The sequence below is a fragment of the Rhinatrema bivittatum genome, chromosome 12, assembly GCF_901001135.1.
Source record: "Rhinatrema bivittatum chromosome 12, aRhiBiv1.1, whole genome shotgun sequence".
Lineage (NCBI taxonomy): Eukaryota > Metazoa > Chordata > Amphibia > Gymnophiona > Rhinatrematidae > Rhinatrema > Rhinatrema bivittatum.
This window is the reverse complement of record NC_042626.1, coordinates 64967582-64986075: the sequence shown is the minus strand read 5'-3', so window position 1 is coordinate 64986075 and position 18494 is coordinate 64967582. Positions and strand designations below refer to the sequence as shown.

The following is an 18494-nucleotide window of genomic DNA, read 5'->3' as shown; positions in this document are numbered from 1 at the left end:
TTGATAAAATGTTGGCAAGGAGGGTTAACAGGTCCTGTATAAATCCCACTACCTGGTCTGATCACGCACCTATTGGCATAGACCTATGCAACCTGGAGGTGGGGGGTGGGTTTTGTCCATGGAAGTTAAACGACTCCCCTATTGATGATGAATTCTGTAAAAAAAATTACATAGCATTATATCTGATTATGTCAGCAAATACAGGCGATCCTGCCTTAATATGGGAATGTCTGAAAATCATAGTGAGAGGACACCTCATTTCTAGAGGAGCGCTAATAAAGAAAGCTAGCCAGAGAAAGAAGCAGAAATTGATGGGGGAACTTACTATCTTGACTGCGCTCCACAAACAGACATTGTCCCCTGTCACCTATGCAAAATTGCAGAAAGTAAGGCAAGAGTTGCAGGATATGGAGGCTGAGGGGATGGCGGCTAAGTTATCGCTGGTAGCTCAAGAAAAATTTCAATGGGGCAACCGTTCTGGGAGGTTGTTGGCCAGATATCTAAAACAAAAAATGACCCAAAATCAGATCATAGGGATCAGAGATCTTGAAGGCAAATTAATAGCTTCCCCTCCAGATATTAGGCACAGATTTCAGCAATTCTATGGGACCCTATATGAGGCGAATCCCTCCATCTCCGCAGATCAGATTGACTAATATCTCAGAGGACTTACTCTCCCGACCCTAACTGAAGAGGAAAAGATGGATTTGGATAGAGAAATTACCTCTCTGGAGATCCAGCAGGCAATTTAAGGGACTTAAAGTCATCAAAGCCCCAGGCCTAGACGGATTTACCCCGCAGTAATACAAAAAATTGGCACCCTTTTTGTTAGCCCCCTTGAACACTTTGTTTATCTATCTGAGGGGAGGGACACCCCCCTACGACTAGAGGCGAATGTCGCAGGAATCACCATTCTAGGAAAACCAGGTCAAGACCTCACGCAATATGGATCCTATAGGCCAATATCTCTTATTAACATAGACCTCAAATTGCTAGCGAAAATTATGGCGACCCGCTTAAACAGTTATGTCTCAATTAGTACACACCGACCAGGCTGGGTTCATCCCTGGCAGAATGGCTGCTGATAACATGCGCAAAATTGTGGATTTAATTTGGTAGGCTAAAAGAGAAAACTATACTGGTGGTCCTCCTGTCAGTGGACACAGAAAAGGCCTTCGATATGGTGCACTGGCTGTTCTTGTTTAGCATCTTGAAGGCGATAAACTTTGGACCTTTTTTCTTAATTGCCTACAACAATTATATACTGAGTCCAGGGTGAGGGTAAAAGTTAACGGGACGTACTCTGAAGCATTCCCAATTAATAGGGGTATGAGAGAGGGTTGTCTTTTGTCACCATTACTATTCTTGAACCTTTGGCAATCCGAGTCCGCGCGAATGAGTCGATTATGGGAATAACTTTAGGACCACAGGAATATAAGATGTCTGTTCGCTGACGACATCCTATTTACATTGTCCAGTCCTATTGTCTCCTTACAGTGTTGGATGCTCTACAGCTATTTGGGAGAGTATCTGGCTTCATGTTGAATGTATAAAAATCGGAATTGTTAAACGTTTCAATCCCTGCAGATGAGTTACCAATTCTAAAATCTTCATTTCCCTTCAGATGGACTCAGAAGAAGATTAAATATTTCGGGGTATACCTTAGTAATGACCCAACAGAACTCTTTCAGCTCAACTACACCCCCCGCCCCCCCCAAATACAAAAAATTCTTCGTGATTTAGATAGATGGTCAGAGCTCTACCTATCATGGTTTGGCAGAATAGCATCAATGAAAATGAATGTCCTACCACGGCTAGGATATTTATTTCAATCCCTACCGATCACAGTCCCCACTAAGATTATTAAGGGCTGGCAACATAAGATATTCTCTTACATTTGGAAGCGGAGACCTCCAAGAGTGTCACAAGCTGTAATGCATAGGCCTAAATTACGGGGAGGGGATTAGGTGTTTATGGATCCCTACATAAGTTTTTCTAATTAGACTCTTATAACCTAATCCTCTCACCAGTTTTAAAAAAAAAATTTCCTTCAGTTCAGTTAGCTTTCATAAAAATGGATTTTTAAACTTTCTGATATTGTCAGGGTCCTACCTAACTGTCATGCATCTGGGCCACTGTCCTCAGCTTCAATAATGTCCATATCAAGAGCTCCCATGCACTGCTGCTCTGATGCTCATATTGTGGGAGCTCCCATCCTTTGTTTACACACAGCAATTATAGCTATAAAGTTCCATTCCATGCTGTCTTAAAGCAAGATATTGAATGTTTTGTGCATCACTGATCACTTCTTATAAAGTGCAGAGCTGCTTTTTTTTTTTTTTTTTTAATTATTTCTATTTATTTTAAAACAAATTAGTCCTTACCCCAAAGAGCTTATAGTAAAATTTGGGTTCTTGAGGTAACGAGAGATACTGACTTGCCCACGGTCAAAGTCAGTGATTCCTGGCAGAAGCCGGATTTGAGTCCAGATCTTCTGGTTCCTAATCCATTACTCTAATCTCTTGCTCTCTCTCATAGTAGCTATATTGAGCCTGGAAAAACCTGGAGCCTTTACTGGTTGTAATATCTTTTAAAACATCAACAAAAAACAAGTTTCTTATGAAATGAAATGCATGGCTAATTTAATGGCAAAGAAATTTTTCTCACTTCCTGCTTGTTAAGCTTTTTTGTTTTTTGTGACAGAGAATCTGAGTTTAATGTGTTGTGTTGCAGCGCATACAAAGGATATGCCATTTACATGTGAAACCTGTGGAAAGTCATTCAAACGCAGCATGTCGCTGAAGGTGCATTCCCTGCAACATTCCGGAGAGAAGCCGTTCAGGTGTGAGGTGAGAGGCCATATGTGGCATGGGGAAGGGGGCAGGGGAGAAGGGTTACTTTTGGGGTCACAGTGGGAGGAGCACAAGATATGTTTTGACACTTTATCACACTAGAGCTCAAAAAGGTTCAAGGTTCTGGGATTAGTAAATTTGCAGCTAGGTCTTGGAAGATTCTTTTAAGTCATCATAAGAATAATGCAGAATTTCTCCTTTGGAAAGCACTTGTGAGTCCTCTCAAGACAGACTGGTGTAGATTAAAAAGGAAGAGGAATAGACATAATATCCACTCCCTACTTAAGGCAAACTAGATTTGGACACTTTTGCCCTGAATGGAGTCAGAGACTACTAAATATGTATCCTCCAATTTTTTTAGTAGCAAAGATCTCATTCCCTGTATGTACCCGGATCAGTCCAGACTCCTGGGTTTTGTCTCCCCTCCAGCAGATGGAGACAGAAGTTTTAATGGACTCTGTCCTATACCCCTGAGGTGCCACCTAGAGTCTGTTAGTATTTCTCTGTCTCCAGCAGATGGTGGAGGTGCAACCCTTTAGTCTGGTAGTTAGTGTTAGGTTTGGATTTGGGATTTTTCTTCTGGAAGTACCCAGTTAAAAAAAAAAAAAAACAAAACAGGGGGGGAGAGATTTATTAGCTTAGGATCCCTTTTTCAGCCTCCCAGGAGGTTGTCAGGTCCTGGTGGGACCATCCCCCCAGATAATAGAGGCTCCGGAGCAGAGGGTTGACAACCCTGTCACTGCACACGGCTGAGGGTGATGCCGGGGGGCCCGGGTCACTCACCCTCAGGAGCACCTTTCATAGATTCTCTTAGGTTGTTTTTTTTTTGTTTTTTTTTTAAAAAGGGAAATAGTAATAATTTACAAACAGGTACTGTGTCTTTAAATTTTTTGCTGCTCTGCCAGCCTAACTTTCTCTCCACGCGTCGTTTAGCTTCAAACCGCGGACACCTCCCAATTGCTTTTTTATTTTTTTCTTACCGTGGTCATGCTGCGTGGTGCTGCCTGTTCCGCGTGCGTCAGAGTGCACGCGCGGCTCTCCTATACCAGAATCTGCACGGGGTGCTTGTTGGGAGGAGAAGGGTCCTTGGTTACAGCGCTGGGATAATCACGTGGCAGTGTGTCACAATTGTGCCAGGTGCCGGGGAAGCCCGTCCTGCCAAGTCAGCCTCCAGACCCATTCCTTCTCAGCGCGGGAACAGATGCCATTTTGCGAACTTTCAGGCAGCAAGAGAGAGCTGTGGGAGGGGGAGGGCTCTCCCCACCTCTGTTGTCACCACGGCCTAGTTCTCCTGGGGGGGCTGGTTTGGAGGGGGCTGATGACGATGATTCCTCAGAGGACAGCCCCGGAGAGGATTCGGAGGGGTCTTCCTCCTCATTCACCTCAGATTTTCTGCTTTTAATGCACAAGGCCTTTAAGGCCCGCAAGGCTGCGAAAGCTCAGGCCCCAAGGTAGCACGGGCCAGGGAAGTGTCCTCCTCTCCCCGAAAGCGGGTCCAGGCGCCAAAGGCAGTAGGAGCCCCTAAGGATAAGCACCCTCTTAGGTCCTTTACCTGTCCGGGGGACAGCTCATCGTCGGAGCAGTTGGATGAGGGGGAGTCTCCCCCGCAGGCTCCTGATCTGGAGCCGAATGCGGATCCAGATAACCAGCCCCAGCCGATCAAGCACATGGGCTCGTCTCAGGTGGAAGGTGATGACCCCAAGGTGGTCTTCTTGTTCAGGAAAGACAAATTGGGACCCCTTATCCCAGCCGTCATGGAGGAACTAGGGATTGAAGTCCTTCAGAGGATTCCCGTTTTGGCGCTATGGATCCAGTGATGGTGGGGCTCCGAGGTCTGGCTCGGTATTTTCCTTTTCATTTGTCGGTGACTGACCTCTTGTTTAGGGAGTGGGACACTCCTGACCTGGGTTTGAAGGTAAGTCGAGCTATGGACAAGTTGTACCCGCTTCCAGAGGACGCGCTTGACCTCCTCAAGGTGCCTAAGGTGGACGCTGCCATGTCAGCGGTGACAAAGAAGACTACTATCCCGGTGATGGGAGTCGCGGCCTTGATGGACTTGCAGAATCGCAGGTTGGAGGTACAACTTAAGAAGATTTTTGAAGTTTCAGCACTACCTGTCCGGGCCGCCATTTGTAGCAGTTTCGCGCTGCGGGCCAGTCTCCGCTGGGTGCAAGATTTGCAGGCAGCCTTTAGCCCTTTCAGACACTCAGGCGCAGCAAGCTGGTTGGCTGGAGGCTGCGTTGGCTTACAGTGCGGATGCACTTTATGATCTTTTGAGAACATCTGGGAGGACTATGGTCTCTGCTGTTTCAGCCCGCAGACTCCTTTGGCTTTGGAATTGGTCGGCGGATGTTTCATCTAAAGCTCAACTGAGTTCTCTGCCCTTCAAGGAGAGACTGCTTTTCGGACAGCAATTAGAGGATATGATCAAATCTCTGGGGGAGAACAAGGTCCATAAACTACCGGAGGATAGGCCCAGGATGAGAGGCTCCTTTCCTCATCGGGCGAGATTTCGGGGAAATCACCGTTTTCGCTCCTCACGTTCAGCTGGATCATCTTTTCGCCAAGGGCCCGGCCGCCAAAGTTCATGGAACCAGTCCTTTTGGGCCCGACAGCCCTACAGAGACGGAGCCCCTCAGACTCAGGGGGGATCCAAGTCCACCCAATGAAGCAAGGCCGGTTCACTCCTCGGTTCCAAGAATAGGGGGAAGGTTGTCCCTTTTCCTAGAGGAGTGGACACCGTGACATCGGATCAGTGGGTCCTAAATATAATAGAACACTGCTACGCTTTAGATTTTGCTGTTTCTGTACACGAGCACTACATGGTTTCTCCGTGCTCTTACCACCAAAAGCGTCGGGTGGTGCAAGAGACCCTGCAGTGTTTACAGGCTCTAGGCACCATAGTTCCGGTCCCCACAGGAGAACTCAGGCGAGGGCGTTACTCCATCTATTTCGTAGTGCTCAAAAAGGAGGGCACCTTTCGTCCCATCCTTGACTTAAAAAGGGTCAATCAGATGCTAAAGGTGCCTCGTTTTTGGATGGAAACTCTGCGCTCAGTAATAGCGTCCGTGCACAAAGGAGAACTTCTGGCGTCACTGGACCTGACAGAAGCTTACTTGCACATACCCATCCATCCGGATCATCAGAAGTATCTACGGTTTGCGATTCTCGGACAGCATTTTCAATTTTGCACCCTGCCTTTCGGTCTGGCGACAGCACCCAGAGAATTCACCAAGGTGATGGTTGTGGTGGCAGCGGCCCTGCGGAAGGAGGGCATACTGGTGTATCCTTACCTGGATGATTGGCTGATTTGAGCGAAATCGGAAGTCCTTTGCAGGGCGGCGGTTCAGAGGGTGCTACAGAGGTTGACCTCGTTAGGTTGGGTGGTAAATCCCGACAAGTCATCTGGTTCCTTCCCAGTCCTTGGAGTTTCTGGACGCCCGGTTCAACACGATCTTGGGAAAGGTTTTTCTTACCGAAGAGAGACTATCCAAGCTTCTTGCTCAGGTGGAGTCCTTAAGGTCCATGCCTCGGTCCAGGGCCTGGGATTATTTGCAGGTTCGGGGTTCGATTGCTTCCACACTCTGGTACCATGGGCATTTGCGCATATGCGTCCTCTTCAGTCAGCCTTGCTCTCCCGATGGAATCTGCTCTCAGAGCAGTTTTATCTACGCTTACATTGACAGACTCAGCGCGTTCCAGTCTTCTCTGATGGCTTTGTCCGGACAATCTGTCGGGGAGTGGATTTGGAGATTCCCTCCTGGATAGTAGTGACTACCAAGGCCAGCCTCTCCAGGTGGGGAGCAGTTTGTTTGCGGTCGGTGGTACAAGGTCAGTGGACAAAGAAGAAATCCTCCTGGTCGATCAATCGTTTGGAAACCAGGGCGGTTCAGTTGGCGCTACAGACCCTCCTGCCCTTAATAGAGAGGCGGTCAGTGAGGGTACTCTCTGACAATGCAATGACGGTGGCTTACATCAATCGTCAGGGAGGAACAAGGAGTCGTCCAGTGGCAGCGGAAGCTCAGCTGTTGATCAACGGGGCGGAGCAACACCTATACAAAATTGTGGCCTCCCACATCGCCAGAGTGGACTATGTGCAAGCCGATTTCCTGAGCTGTCACCAGTTGGACCCGGGGGAGTGGGAACTTTCCGAAGCCTTTCATCTTCTGTGCGAGCGCTGGACCATACCCTTCATGGATCTCATGGCGACGTATCGCAACGCCAAGGTTCCTCAGTTCCTGTAATATCACTCAACCTCCTCCAAATCGAACAAAATTTTGCACAGATGTGCTCTAGAATCTCAAACAAAACCATACTAAATTTTTCATCTGGATCTCCATTGGTTGGAGAACTAGAGGCAGTTGAATGGAGGCCACCTCTGAGAACCAGGCTCTGTACAACCTAAAATGGCTATTTTGTCCAGGTGCTGCATCCTGACAGCACCTCTCGGGGGGCCTGAAATTTTTTGGATTAGTTCAACCCCTGGTGGTAAGTCCCAGTGCAAAGTTTGGAACATAACAAGAGAGAGAGCCTTTTCCATTGCCTCCCCTAAACTCTGGAACACCCTACCTAAAGTCGTGAGAACCCAGCACAACCTAAAAACATTCAAAAAAGACCTAAAAACACTAATGTTTTGCAAATTCTACACTGACCTTCACCCGTCTGATCATCCCAACTCTCAATTGAACTCTCATCTATAAACCTCTTAATACCTTCTCTCCAACCTGAACCTGCATCCCCTCCTCATCCAACTTAATAATGCTTTCTGGACTTGTTATGTTTAATTTCTGTTAATGTTCACATTGTTATACTGTTGCACAACTGCTAAGAAAATGTATACTTTGTAAACCGTTATGATGGCTCTACTGAGTGACGGTATATAAAACTCAACAAACAAATAAATAAATAACGTGAGCTTGCCTCCCTTATTATGGGCCAGCAAAGTGTTTATTTGAAAAATGTTACAAATAAATATAAGGCCTACTTTGACACCTCATTGCTTCTGACCTATACTTTGATTCAGACCCTGACTGGACCAGCAGTCATGGCCCATGGCATATAAGTATAAGATTTGCACTAAAAGGCTTTACAGGCAACTGGAAGCAAAGATATTATTACATAAAGACACACTATCACTTTTTAATGCAAGTCTTTTCATTTTTATGTCATTTGAAAGAGCATCTTTTTTTCTACAAAAGTCACCCTGTTTCATTTTGGACCCGATTTTGCTTCGGTCAGAATTAAGTCCCTAACGATATGCATTATTTGCATATGTGGGCGTGCTATGTTAAAAAGAGGCATTTTTGGCGCCCTGCTGTGTAACATGTAAATGAACTAGAGATGTGAAATTTTACAGTGGCAAAGCTTGTTGTGCTTACCATGCTTGTAGCTTATGACACATCTTGCTTAGACATACTTTTTATAAATGACCCCTCAAAATGGAAATTTTATTGTGCTGTGTTATTTGCTGTATACAAGCCTGAACATGCAAAAGTATCACCTTCACAAGGAACTATGGTAATGTCATGTTAGCAGTGTGTTGTGGCAGAGATTTTGGGAATATGCTCTGGCCTGTGACACCATTGTGTGCTCTTTGTGGTATAATGACTGCCTTGATAGACAAGTCCTTGGCCCATCCTGATGTTTTATGTATCTTGAAACTATCGAAAATTGTTCCTTTATTGTTCAGGATGTGTGCAAGCATTTCATAGGTAAAATATTCAGGCGACACTCCACCCTTTTGTTGTTTTACTATTGCAACCGTGATATCCATTGTTTCTGTTTATGCATGATCAGTGACTGCTTGTGCCATGACACAATAGCTGTGCACAAGTTTTTGAGAACACTCATTGAGCATTTGAAGGGCGTTTTACCTGTTGTGGAGTATATTCACTACTTTAGCAATGGCTCTGCTGCTCAATACAAAAACTTTGCGAAGATTAATGAAGTTTTTAATCATAGTGATGACTTTCATGTTACAGCTGAATGCAACTGTTTTGGCACCAGCCATAAAAATCACCCTGTGATGGGATTGAAGGAACCACAAAACGTCTAGCTGCCCGTGCTAGTCTACTATGCCCCCTCAATAACCAAATTTTGACACCAAAGGATCTATTTGACTTCTGTGATAAGATTCCCTGGTATCAAATTTTTCTTTGTCCCAAAGGAGGAAATTGAAGCAATCGGACCTGTTCAGGATGAGAGGATTAGCAACTGTCATATTGGTGCTGGTACAAGGTGAAATTATCAATTCAAGCCTATTGATGCAACTAAAATTTGCATTAGCATTCATTGCAAGTGTTCTAGAACATGGACGTGAATATTTTTCTGCCCTTCAAGTATCCAGCTTCCAACGTGGTCAGTATTTAGCTAGCATCCATGATAATTCCTGGTAGATTGGCCATATATGTGAACTCTCAAATGAGGAACATGTCTTGGTTAATTTCTTGTACCCCCAAGGTCCTGCCAGGTCATTTTACTGACCACCCCATAGAGACTGTTGGCTTCCAGAAGAGCACATTGCTAGCCTTGATGCACCCAGAATAACTTCATCAAGTTATTCTGGGTGCATCACAAGCCACTTTCACGCATTGATGGGACATTCAAAAGCATGTGCAAGGCAGGGAAAAAGACTAAGTTAATTTTTGTAAAATCTGCAGGTTAAACTATTATCATATGTAGTATCTTGCTTTTTCTTGTTTCGTGCTTAAATAAAAGCTTTGGAAACCTGTGGCTGGTACCTTGTCTGGCTGTCTGGAATGGCCCTTAGGCAATAGGGTTGCCAATTTTGCTGAACTGGCAGTGGCTTAGCCACCACTGACCAATGCAAGGTAACTAATCAGTATACAAAGTTTTGCACCGATTTTTGACTAATTTATGAAAATATGTCTAAACAAATATATCACAAGCTAAAAGTGGGGTAAGCACAGTAAACTGAGCTGCATTGTAAAATTTCACATCTCTAGCTCATTTGCATGTTTCACAGTTTGGTGCCAAAGATGGCTCTTTTTAACATATAGTGCATTAACGCATGCAAATAATGCTTGTCTTTGGGTCTGTAATTCTGACCAAAGCAAGGCTTGGGTCCAAGATGAAACAGGGTGACCTTTGTAGCAAAAAAGGTGCTACTTCTAATGACATTAGAAAAAAAAAAGAGAAACTACACAGTAGAGATATTTGCACCCAAAAAATGGCAAACATTTGCATAAAAAGGTGACATCAGGTCTTTTTTTTTTTAATTATTTTCATTTTACAAACAAGAACTTAATTACATTCAATATATTGCATTGAAAATGTAAACATACATTTCAAATATAGATAAACAAAATTAAAGAAAACAAAAAATAGGATTCTGATTGAGATGCATCACCTAAAGCAAAGACAAATCAATTTATATTTGTAAAGTAATTACCTAAAAGAATAACAAAATACCCTGAGATTACGTTTGGACCATGGAGATTCAATAGAAATTATTCTTTAAGCACAATCAAAGCACTTGACACTGCTATTCTTTTTATTATTTTTTTTTTATACTTATACCTTTACACATTTAGAGCTATTGGTGATGAGGTCGCTGGTTCTCGTGTTTCTATGAAATTATGCAATTGATCTACCAGTGTAAAACTAAAAGACTCATTTCCTCTTTTTAGGATACATTGGCAAGGGTATCTAAGGAAAAAGGAATATCCCAACGAGATAACTCTTTGCCTTACAGCTAAGAATTCTTGTCTCTTATTAAGAGTAACAGGGGCTAAATCTGGAAAAATTTTTACATTTTGACCGTAATAGGATACAGGATATTTCTGGAAATAACTCTTCATAAGTTTACTGATATCTGATGTTGTAATAAAGGATACTACTAAGGTATCTCTATCTAAAACATCCGCAGTTGTTTTCTAAGAAACTAGTGAGATTTGCAGGAATAGAAACAGCTACTTGAGAGGGTCTTTTTTTAAACAAAGAAACATGTATTAATGGATAACAAATTATAACCTAACATTCAGATGTCTCGCATTATTTTCTAACATTTCTAATCTTTTAGAACACATTATTTGGTCTTTAATCATAGCAGTGTTCAGGGATTGAATAGATTTATTTTTTTCCTCAGTTTCTTGAACTCTATTTGTAACTTCCATCGTTTGTTGCTGCAAAGATTGAAACTGACCCTGACGATTTGAGGAGACCGAGTCAATTTTCCCTTCTAATCTATTCACAGTCACATTCAAATTGCTCACCAAATCCCAAATAGCTCGCAATGTGACAGTCTCAGATCTTAATAACGTGGGCTGATGTTCTTCTGGGTAACCATATAGAGGAGAGTCTTGATGTAAACTTACAGGGACTACTACTCCCCCCCCCCCCTCTTCTAGGGGGATTCCCTCTTGTATTCCACTCTCCTCTACTCCACCACTTCCCAGACGGAGACTGCTCCTTCATTCACCGCTACTCGCCCCTCATCTTCAGTGGGCGACATGGCTGCGTCTCCATCAACTCCACGTTGAGTTGGAGGCGGACGTTGGTCGGGACTAAGGGAAGCCTCGTCTAGGGGAGCTACCCTTTCTCCTTCCGGGGAACTCCCAACAGATTCATTGGTGCCCTCAATTCTTAGCTGTGTCATGAAACGATCTATCTCTAGCTGCATTAATGGGGGCAGGGTCTCTGAAGGGAAGATCCTTACCTTCCCTTTCCTTTTTGCAGGCATTATAGAAGGAAACTATTTACTTGAAAAATCAGGAACAGTTTGAGAACGAAGGTTCCAAGTTTATGCAATTTTACTCACGTAAATCTCAGTAGGTAGGACCGGAACCAGAATTTCCTGTCAGTCCGTCCAATCCGGACTAAGCCGCGCCCGAGCTGCTTTTATGGCTCGTGGGCTCCTCCTTCTCGCGCCGAGACTTCCGGCGGCAGGGGTTGTTCCGGGGCTGGGCTGGAAAGTCAGTCCGGTCCTCAGGTCTTTTATGTAACTATATCTTTGCTTCCAGTTGGCTGCAAAGCCCCATAGTGAAAATCATGGGCCATGACTACTGATCCAGTTATGGCCTGAATCGAAGTATACATGAGGAGCAATGAGGAGTCAAAGTAAGTCTTAAATTTCTTTTGTAAAATTTACTTTGCCTGCCCATAAAAAAGGGTGGCAAGCTCATGTTAGGTTCCAAACTTTGCATAGGAACTTGGCACCAGAGATTGTAGTAATCCACAAAGGTTTAGGCCCCTAAAGGGTTGTTTGGCTGCAGTGCTGGACAAAGTGGAGTGACCTTCATTCAGTTGCCTCTAGCTCTTGTTGAACGAATAGAGATCCAGCCAAAAATTTTTTGCATAGTTTTGTTTGAAGCCCTAGCAAACATCCACACAAACGTTTATGCAATTTGAAAGAGGTCGAGCATAGATGATTTTCTAAATTGGTCCACTTGACATGGAATGTCCCAAAACCTCTTATTGCCAGTGTTGGTTCAAGAATTAGATAATTTTGGTAGGGTGTCTAGGTTCAAAGTAAACATGGGGAAACTGGAGTTAACAAATAAAAGATGAATTTCCTTTTAAATGGGCCAAAGTGAGTATTCGGTACCTGGGGATCCAGATAGGGGCAGATTGGCGGCAAATGTTCTAGCTAAATTATTAACCCCTGATGGGTAAAACTGCAAAAGAGTTGGAAATGTGGTCCTATTATAACTTCACATGGCTAGAGCGTATTGCCACGATAAAAATGACAGTTTTGTCCAGTTGGAACTACTTTTTCCAAGCGCTCCCCATTGAAGTACTTGCTAAATTCTTGATGCTTTTACATAAATGAGTGTTTCATTACATTTGGAAGAGGAGGACTCCGAGGGTAGTATAAAAGTTGTTGTTTTTGAAAAAAGAATGGGGAGCGTTAGCAGTCCTGGACTTTCGGCGATATTACGCAGCTGCTCAGTTAGGGTTATATATCAATGGTTCCTAAAGTGTAAGCTTAAACAATGGGTATGCATTGAACAAGGCGGGATTGTCTGAAAGTACATTAAATACCAAGCTGTGGGGATTATACTCTGAGGACAACATTAAGCAGGTGGAGAATCTGTTAAGAGCATTACTATTAACATAAATTATGGAATAAATTTAGAGGTATACTAACAGGACACATGGAATATTCTGTTAATGCCATTGGGCATGGATGTGGGAAGCGATAGAACAGTAGAATCTACATCTTATTTTAATAGGTGGAGTAGGTTAGGATTATGGTGCTATGGGCAGCTATTTTGCAATATGTTAGTGGGGTTTGAGGAGTTGAATACACAGTTTACTGGAGATAGTTGTTCAGGTATTTACAACTCAGTCTGCTTGTTGCACAGCCCTATTAAGATCCAAGTAGCTTGTGCTTTCTCTGATTTTGAAGCTTTCTGCTTTAAAGAAAATATGGAAAAAAGGCTGCTTTCCAAAATGTATTTGATGATGATCCCTACTCAAGAGGGTAAAGCTATATATGTGGTAGAATGGGAAAAGGACTTGGAGGAATTTTAGTTGATAATATGTGGGATTTATGTTTTGTGGCTGTGGCTAAGAGTTCAATATCCTTACTTATTCAGTACCTAACACTGAATTAGTTACATAAAATATACTCCACTTACTCTGCTGTTGGTGACGATGTGGAGATGTTCCACCTATATGCTGGACTTGCTTCAGAATTGCACATTTTTGAAAGAAAACCATTGGAATGATTGATAGCTTATCTATAAAGGTGTCCTGGGACTGTATGGTTTTTCTGCTGTCTATGTGTCCAGACACCTGGCCTGCCGATGTCTAAACTTGGTAAATCACCTGTTATGTGGTGGCTCATTGGAAGAGAGTGAGCCATCCCAAAGGACACTTTTACAGAGGAGTTATTTAACAGCGATACATAAAGATACATCTGTCCACATAACAGTCTGGAAACCTTTTTTGCACTAGTTTAAACAGCAGAATTGAGTCTCATTATTATGTTAACATAACTGCAATTTATTATTCTGGAGTGTTGCTGAATATGGGGATGGGGGAGGGATAACATGGAAAATATCCATGGGAGTATGTTTATATGATTTGTTGATGACAAAAAGGTTTTGTATTGCAATGGAAAGCTCATGCCTCGGTAAATTGGTTATTTATAAAGGGGGGATGGAATGGCTCCCAAATGAGGAAAGGCTAAAAAGATTAGGACTGTTCAGTTTGGAGAGAAGATGGCTGGGGGGGGGGAGGGGAATATGATAGAAGTCTATAAGATCATGAAAGTTATTGAATGGGTAAATGTGACTTGGTTATTTACTCTGATAATACAAGGACTAAGGGTACTCCATGAAGTTAGCAAGTAGCACAATGAAAACAAATCAGAGGAAATTATTTTTCACTCTGTGCACAATTAAGCTCTGGAATTCATTGCCAGAGGATATGGTTAAGGCAGTTAATGTAGCTGGTTTTAAAAAGTTTGGATAATTTCTTGGAGAAGTCCATAGGGAATAGCTACTGCTTGTTGCCAGAATTAGTAGCATGGGATCTTTTTAATGTTTGTACTTGCCAGCTACTTATGACTTGGAGTGGCCACTGTTGGAAACAGGATACTGGGCTTGATGGACTCTTAGACTGACCCAGTGCAGTATATCTTATTATCTTATGTGCCTTAATTAAAAACAAGGAAAGGCAGGTAGTTTCTTTTAGTTTGTGTGTATGTGCCTTGATTTAAAAAAAATTAGAAAAGATAGGTTTGTGTGCACCTTGGGGTTTTTTTGGGGTTTTTTTTAAAGGCTAGAAAAAGGTAAGTCATTTATTTTAGTTTGTGTGCCTTGATTTAAAAAAATGGCTAGTAAAGGTAGGTAATGTCTTTCTTTTCCTCCTACCCACACATAAGCTCACATTTTGATTTATAAACTCTTATCCCATATAAGACGACAGCAGATACTTTCACATCAAAAATCAGTTGGGGATTTATCTGAAACAAGAATGACCTGGTCCTTATCAATTTATTAATTGTCCCTTTGCAAGTCACTGCCAAATTAAATACACCACATAAATTTAAAGAACTTTGATTTACACATTCCTACTCCCATAGCAACTTAAATTAACTAAGAACTCAACAATATTAAGATGCAGACAGCAGTCCAGCAGCAAAATGGGTGCATGTATGATTATCTTCCAGTTGGTGAGAGGTTGATTGTGTGCAGCCAGTGCAAAGAGCTCCTGGCTGTCAGAGACTGACTGCAGTCTCTGGAGGCAAGAGTGGCAGATCTGGCGTAGCTGAAGCAAACAGAGGTACATAGAGGAGTCCTTCAGCAGCTAATGATATATCAGGAGAAAATTGGTGGTGCAGCATATACGAGCAGCTTCCTATGATTTGTTTTATGTTGGTTTATTATTTTGTAGTTCTGTCTTTTTTATTGATATTTTTGTTTTGATTTTATTTTTTGTGCATTTTGCTTTATGAACATTTATTTTGGAAACCACATAGAAATTCTGATCTGAGGTATATTGGTTTTTTAAATAGATAAATAACAATATGGTAGCCAAGTCCCTACTCCAGTCCAGCAGCCCCTGTGCTGCTTTGGAGGAGCAAGGTTATCTGGTCAAGAGCATCACCTTGATGTAGCAGGAAGAGATCATGTAGCAAGGACCTGTTCTTCAGGTGATGCGTTATCCTCTCGCACTGAGGATGAGTCTCCAAGGGGAAAGGGTTAGGTAGGACATCATAGTTGGTGATTCGTTTATTAGGAATATAGATAACTGGCTGGTTGGTGTGAAGATCGCTTGGTAACTTACCTGCTTGATGCAAAGTTGGTGGACCTCATGCCACCTTTTGCATCAAGGAAGCAAGTTACCTGCTTGATGCAAAGATGGCATCAATCAGATAACTAGCCTGCTTGATGGCCACCTGGGAAGATGCCAGCTGTTGTGTACATGTTGACACCAACAACATAGGAAGGTGTGGGAGGGAGGTTTTGGAAGACAAATGTAAGCTCTTAGAGGATAACTTTCAAACAGCTGCATGCATGCTCATAAATGCTTGTATGTGAGCACATGAAAATATACTCCTGTAGTTTATAACCGCGAATATGATATATGCAAGCTATACAATACATGTAAATGCATCTGACATGTGTGCATGTAAAATAAAAAAAGTGAATATATATTGTACTTATTTGGATAAATTTCAATGTATCCAGCTAAGTAGTGACATTTAGCTGGATAAGTAGGAATTTATTCGGATAAGTAGCCACAAAAATAAATATATAAGATAAGCTTGATTGCAGATGTATACATAAAAAAAAATGCTAGCAGAAGACCACACCTCAGTCACACAAATGCAAAATATAGACCCTAACCAAATGCAGAATAAGTGATCACAGAAAGGTGCACAAAAACTGAACTAAACGGCAGACTCTGTATGCAGTGCAACACTGAAGAAATAGAAAGAAAGGCATTATATCCTGTGCTGTTCTTGTGTGCAAAATACAAAATTTCAGACGCACACATTCCCCAAAGCTGTCAGAGAAAAAAAGTCTTCCCACTAAAGAATAAGCAGGAAAAACTTGCTATAGTCCTGGGGAAAAGAGGAGAAACAGCAGTTATAGCAGCAACATATATCTCCTCACCAAGCCAGAAATAAAACCTGATCAGGGACAATGTGAGACTGGCACCAAATCCTGAGTTTTGTCCATGTTGTACTTTCTTTAACCTGTAATTTTATTCCACTGTGGCTGTTTTGTCATTTTTTCCTCTCTTCCTTTTATTTTAATCATTATCAGGCCGATATAGTAAGGAGCGGTAGGAAGAGCTGCGTTACTGCCGGGCGCACCCGCGGTTGCCGCATGCACAGTCCGGCTCACCTACCGCTCGATACTGTATTTAAATTGCTTGCAAATGCAAGCCGCGTCCGTGAAGCGTTAGGCCTGCGCAACCCATTTTACTGTATAGAGCGCTATACAGTATCCTGGGTGCGCTGGCCTAACGCTTCACGGACATGCTGGTATCTGTCATTTCAAATGTCATTTCAAATGACATTTGAAATGACAGGTACCAGGAAGTGGACGGTTCTCCTACGCTCGAGATTGCCAGTCCTCTCTCCCCTCCTCCCAAAGCAAGGCGCGAAAAGCTGCCTTGCTTCGGGAGGAGGGGAGAGAGGACTGGCAGTGTAAAGCAACGACTTACTTTTTTCGCAGCCCTCCTCCGGAGACGGACATTGGCGGAGACGGATCGCGGCTCCCCTGCCTCCCGGAGGCGAAGATGGATGCCTGCATGGGCGAAAGCAGCCCCTGTGCGTGCAATTGGGCCGCTCAAGGCGTGACGCCACGACGTTTGGCGTCACGACATGTGACGTCACGCCTTGAGCGGCCCAATTGCACGCACAGGGGCTGCTTTCGCCCATGCAGGCATCCATCTTCGCCTCCGGGAGGCAGGGGAGCCGCGATCCGTCTCCGCCAATGTCCGTCTCCGGAGGAGGGCTGCGAAAAAAGTAAGTCGTTGCTTTACACTGCCAGTCCTCTCTCCCCTCCTCCTGAAGCAAGGCTGCTTTACGCGCCTTGCTTCTGGAGGAGGGGGAGAGAGGACTGGAAATCCCGAGCGTAGGAAAACGGTCCACTTCGTTGCTACTCTTTTTTTTTTTTTTTGGCTTTTTCGATTTTTTTTTATTTTTTTTTCGCTTTCGTTGCTTCGGGAGGAGGGGGGAGAGGACTGGGCTGCCCCGGAGACCAGCACCCATTGACGCGGCCAGGGCAGGTGAGCGGGGGCTGGGGTAAGTTTGCCGCCTACCCTTACCCCTGCCTCTAACACAGGGGTAAGGGTAGGCGGTAAGTTAGCAGGTTAAACGCGCGGCAAAACAGCAGGGTAAAAAAGTGATAGTCGGGGCGCGCATTACTGTATGGGAGGGAATAGCTAATTCAATCGTTTACATCTAATATACATGCCACAGGCGGAAGGGGTTACCCTGTGATTTAAAGATGCAGTAAGAATCAGTTAAAGGGGATTGTGTATCGCAGGAAGGGCTAACGCGGCGGGAAAGTGAGTAGAAAGTGGGTTAGGAGCGGGGTAAACGCGGCCGCACTTTACTGTATTGACCTGTATGTATACTACTTTGGCAACACATTAAAACTGTCATGCCAATAAAGTTATCTACGGTAAATGTAATATCACCCAGGAGAATGGCTAAAGAAATCCCTGCAATAGTCCCTGAGTGGAAAGGTTGCAATCAATAAATGTAAGAGATTCTCCTTTCTTGGCACTCTTGCTGTGGAACAGCTGTTTGTCTCCTGCAGTGGAAAAGCTGTGAGCTCCTCTTCTGTTTTCTTTGCAGAACTGTGATGAAAGATTTCAGTACAAGTACCAGCTGCGATCTCATATGAGCATCCACATTGGGCACAAGCAGTTCATGTGCCAGTGGTGTGGAAAGGACTTTAACATGAAGCAGTACTTTGATGAGCATATGAAGACCCACACTGGTAAGAGAATACTGGCAGAGACTGTGTGGGTAAATCATGTGTTTCCAGTCAGATTAGAAGCTTTAAACACATTCAAATGGAAGTGCTTTACATTGAGATGAATTGTTCTAGAACATTATAAAATCCCACATCAGTACATGGCATGGAGTGAGTTCTTAAAGTTATTGATATTCTCTGACAAGCAGGATGAATAGCCATATAAATGGGTAAT

At 43.4% G+C, this 18494-nt stretch overlaps 2 protein-coding genes across 2 annotated transcripts in view; both read left to right on the top strand.

Annotated features, from left to right (window-relative positions):
* Positions 1 to 18494, top strand: part of ZNF652 (zinc finger protein 652) — a 198430-nt gene that overhangs the window by 144978 nt on the left and 34958 nt on the right. Inside the window, exons 4-5 of the mRNA XM_029573182.1 lie at positions 2734 to 2849; positions 18139 to 18283. Coding sequence (XP_029429042.1) covers positions 2734 to 2849; positions 18139 to 18283 — 261 coding nt within the window. The remainder of the gene's footprint in view (positions 1 to 2733; positions 2850 to 18138; positions 18284 to 18494) is intronic.
* The window catches only part of PHOSPHO1 (phosphoethanolamine/phosphocholine phosphatase), a 231545-nt gene continuing 231212 nt past the window's right edge, over positions 18162 to 18494 (top strand). Inside the window, exon 1 of the mRNA XM_029573184.1 lies at positions 18162 to 18283. The gene's annotated coding sequence lies outside the window, so the exon portion shown is untranslated. The remainder of the gene's footprint in view (positions 18284 to 18494) is intronic.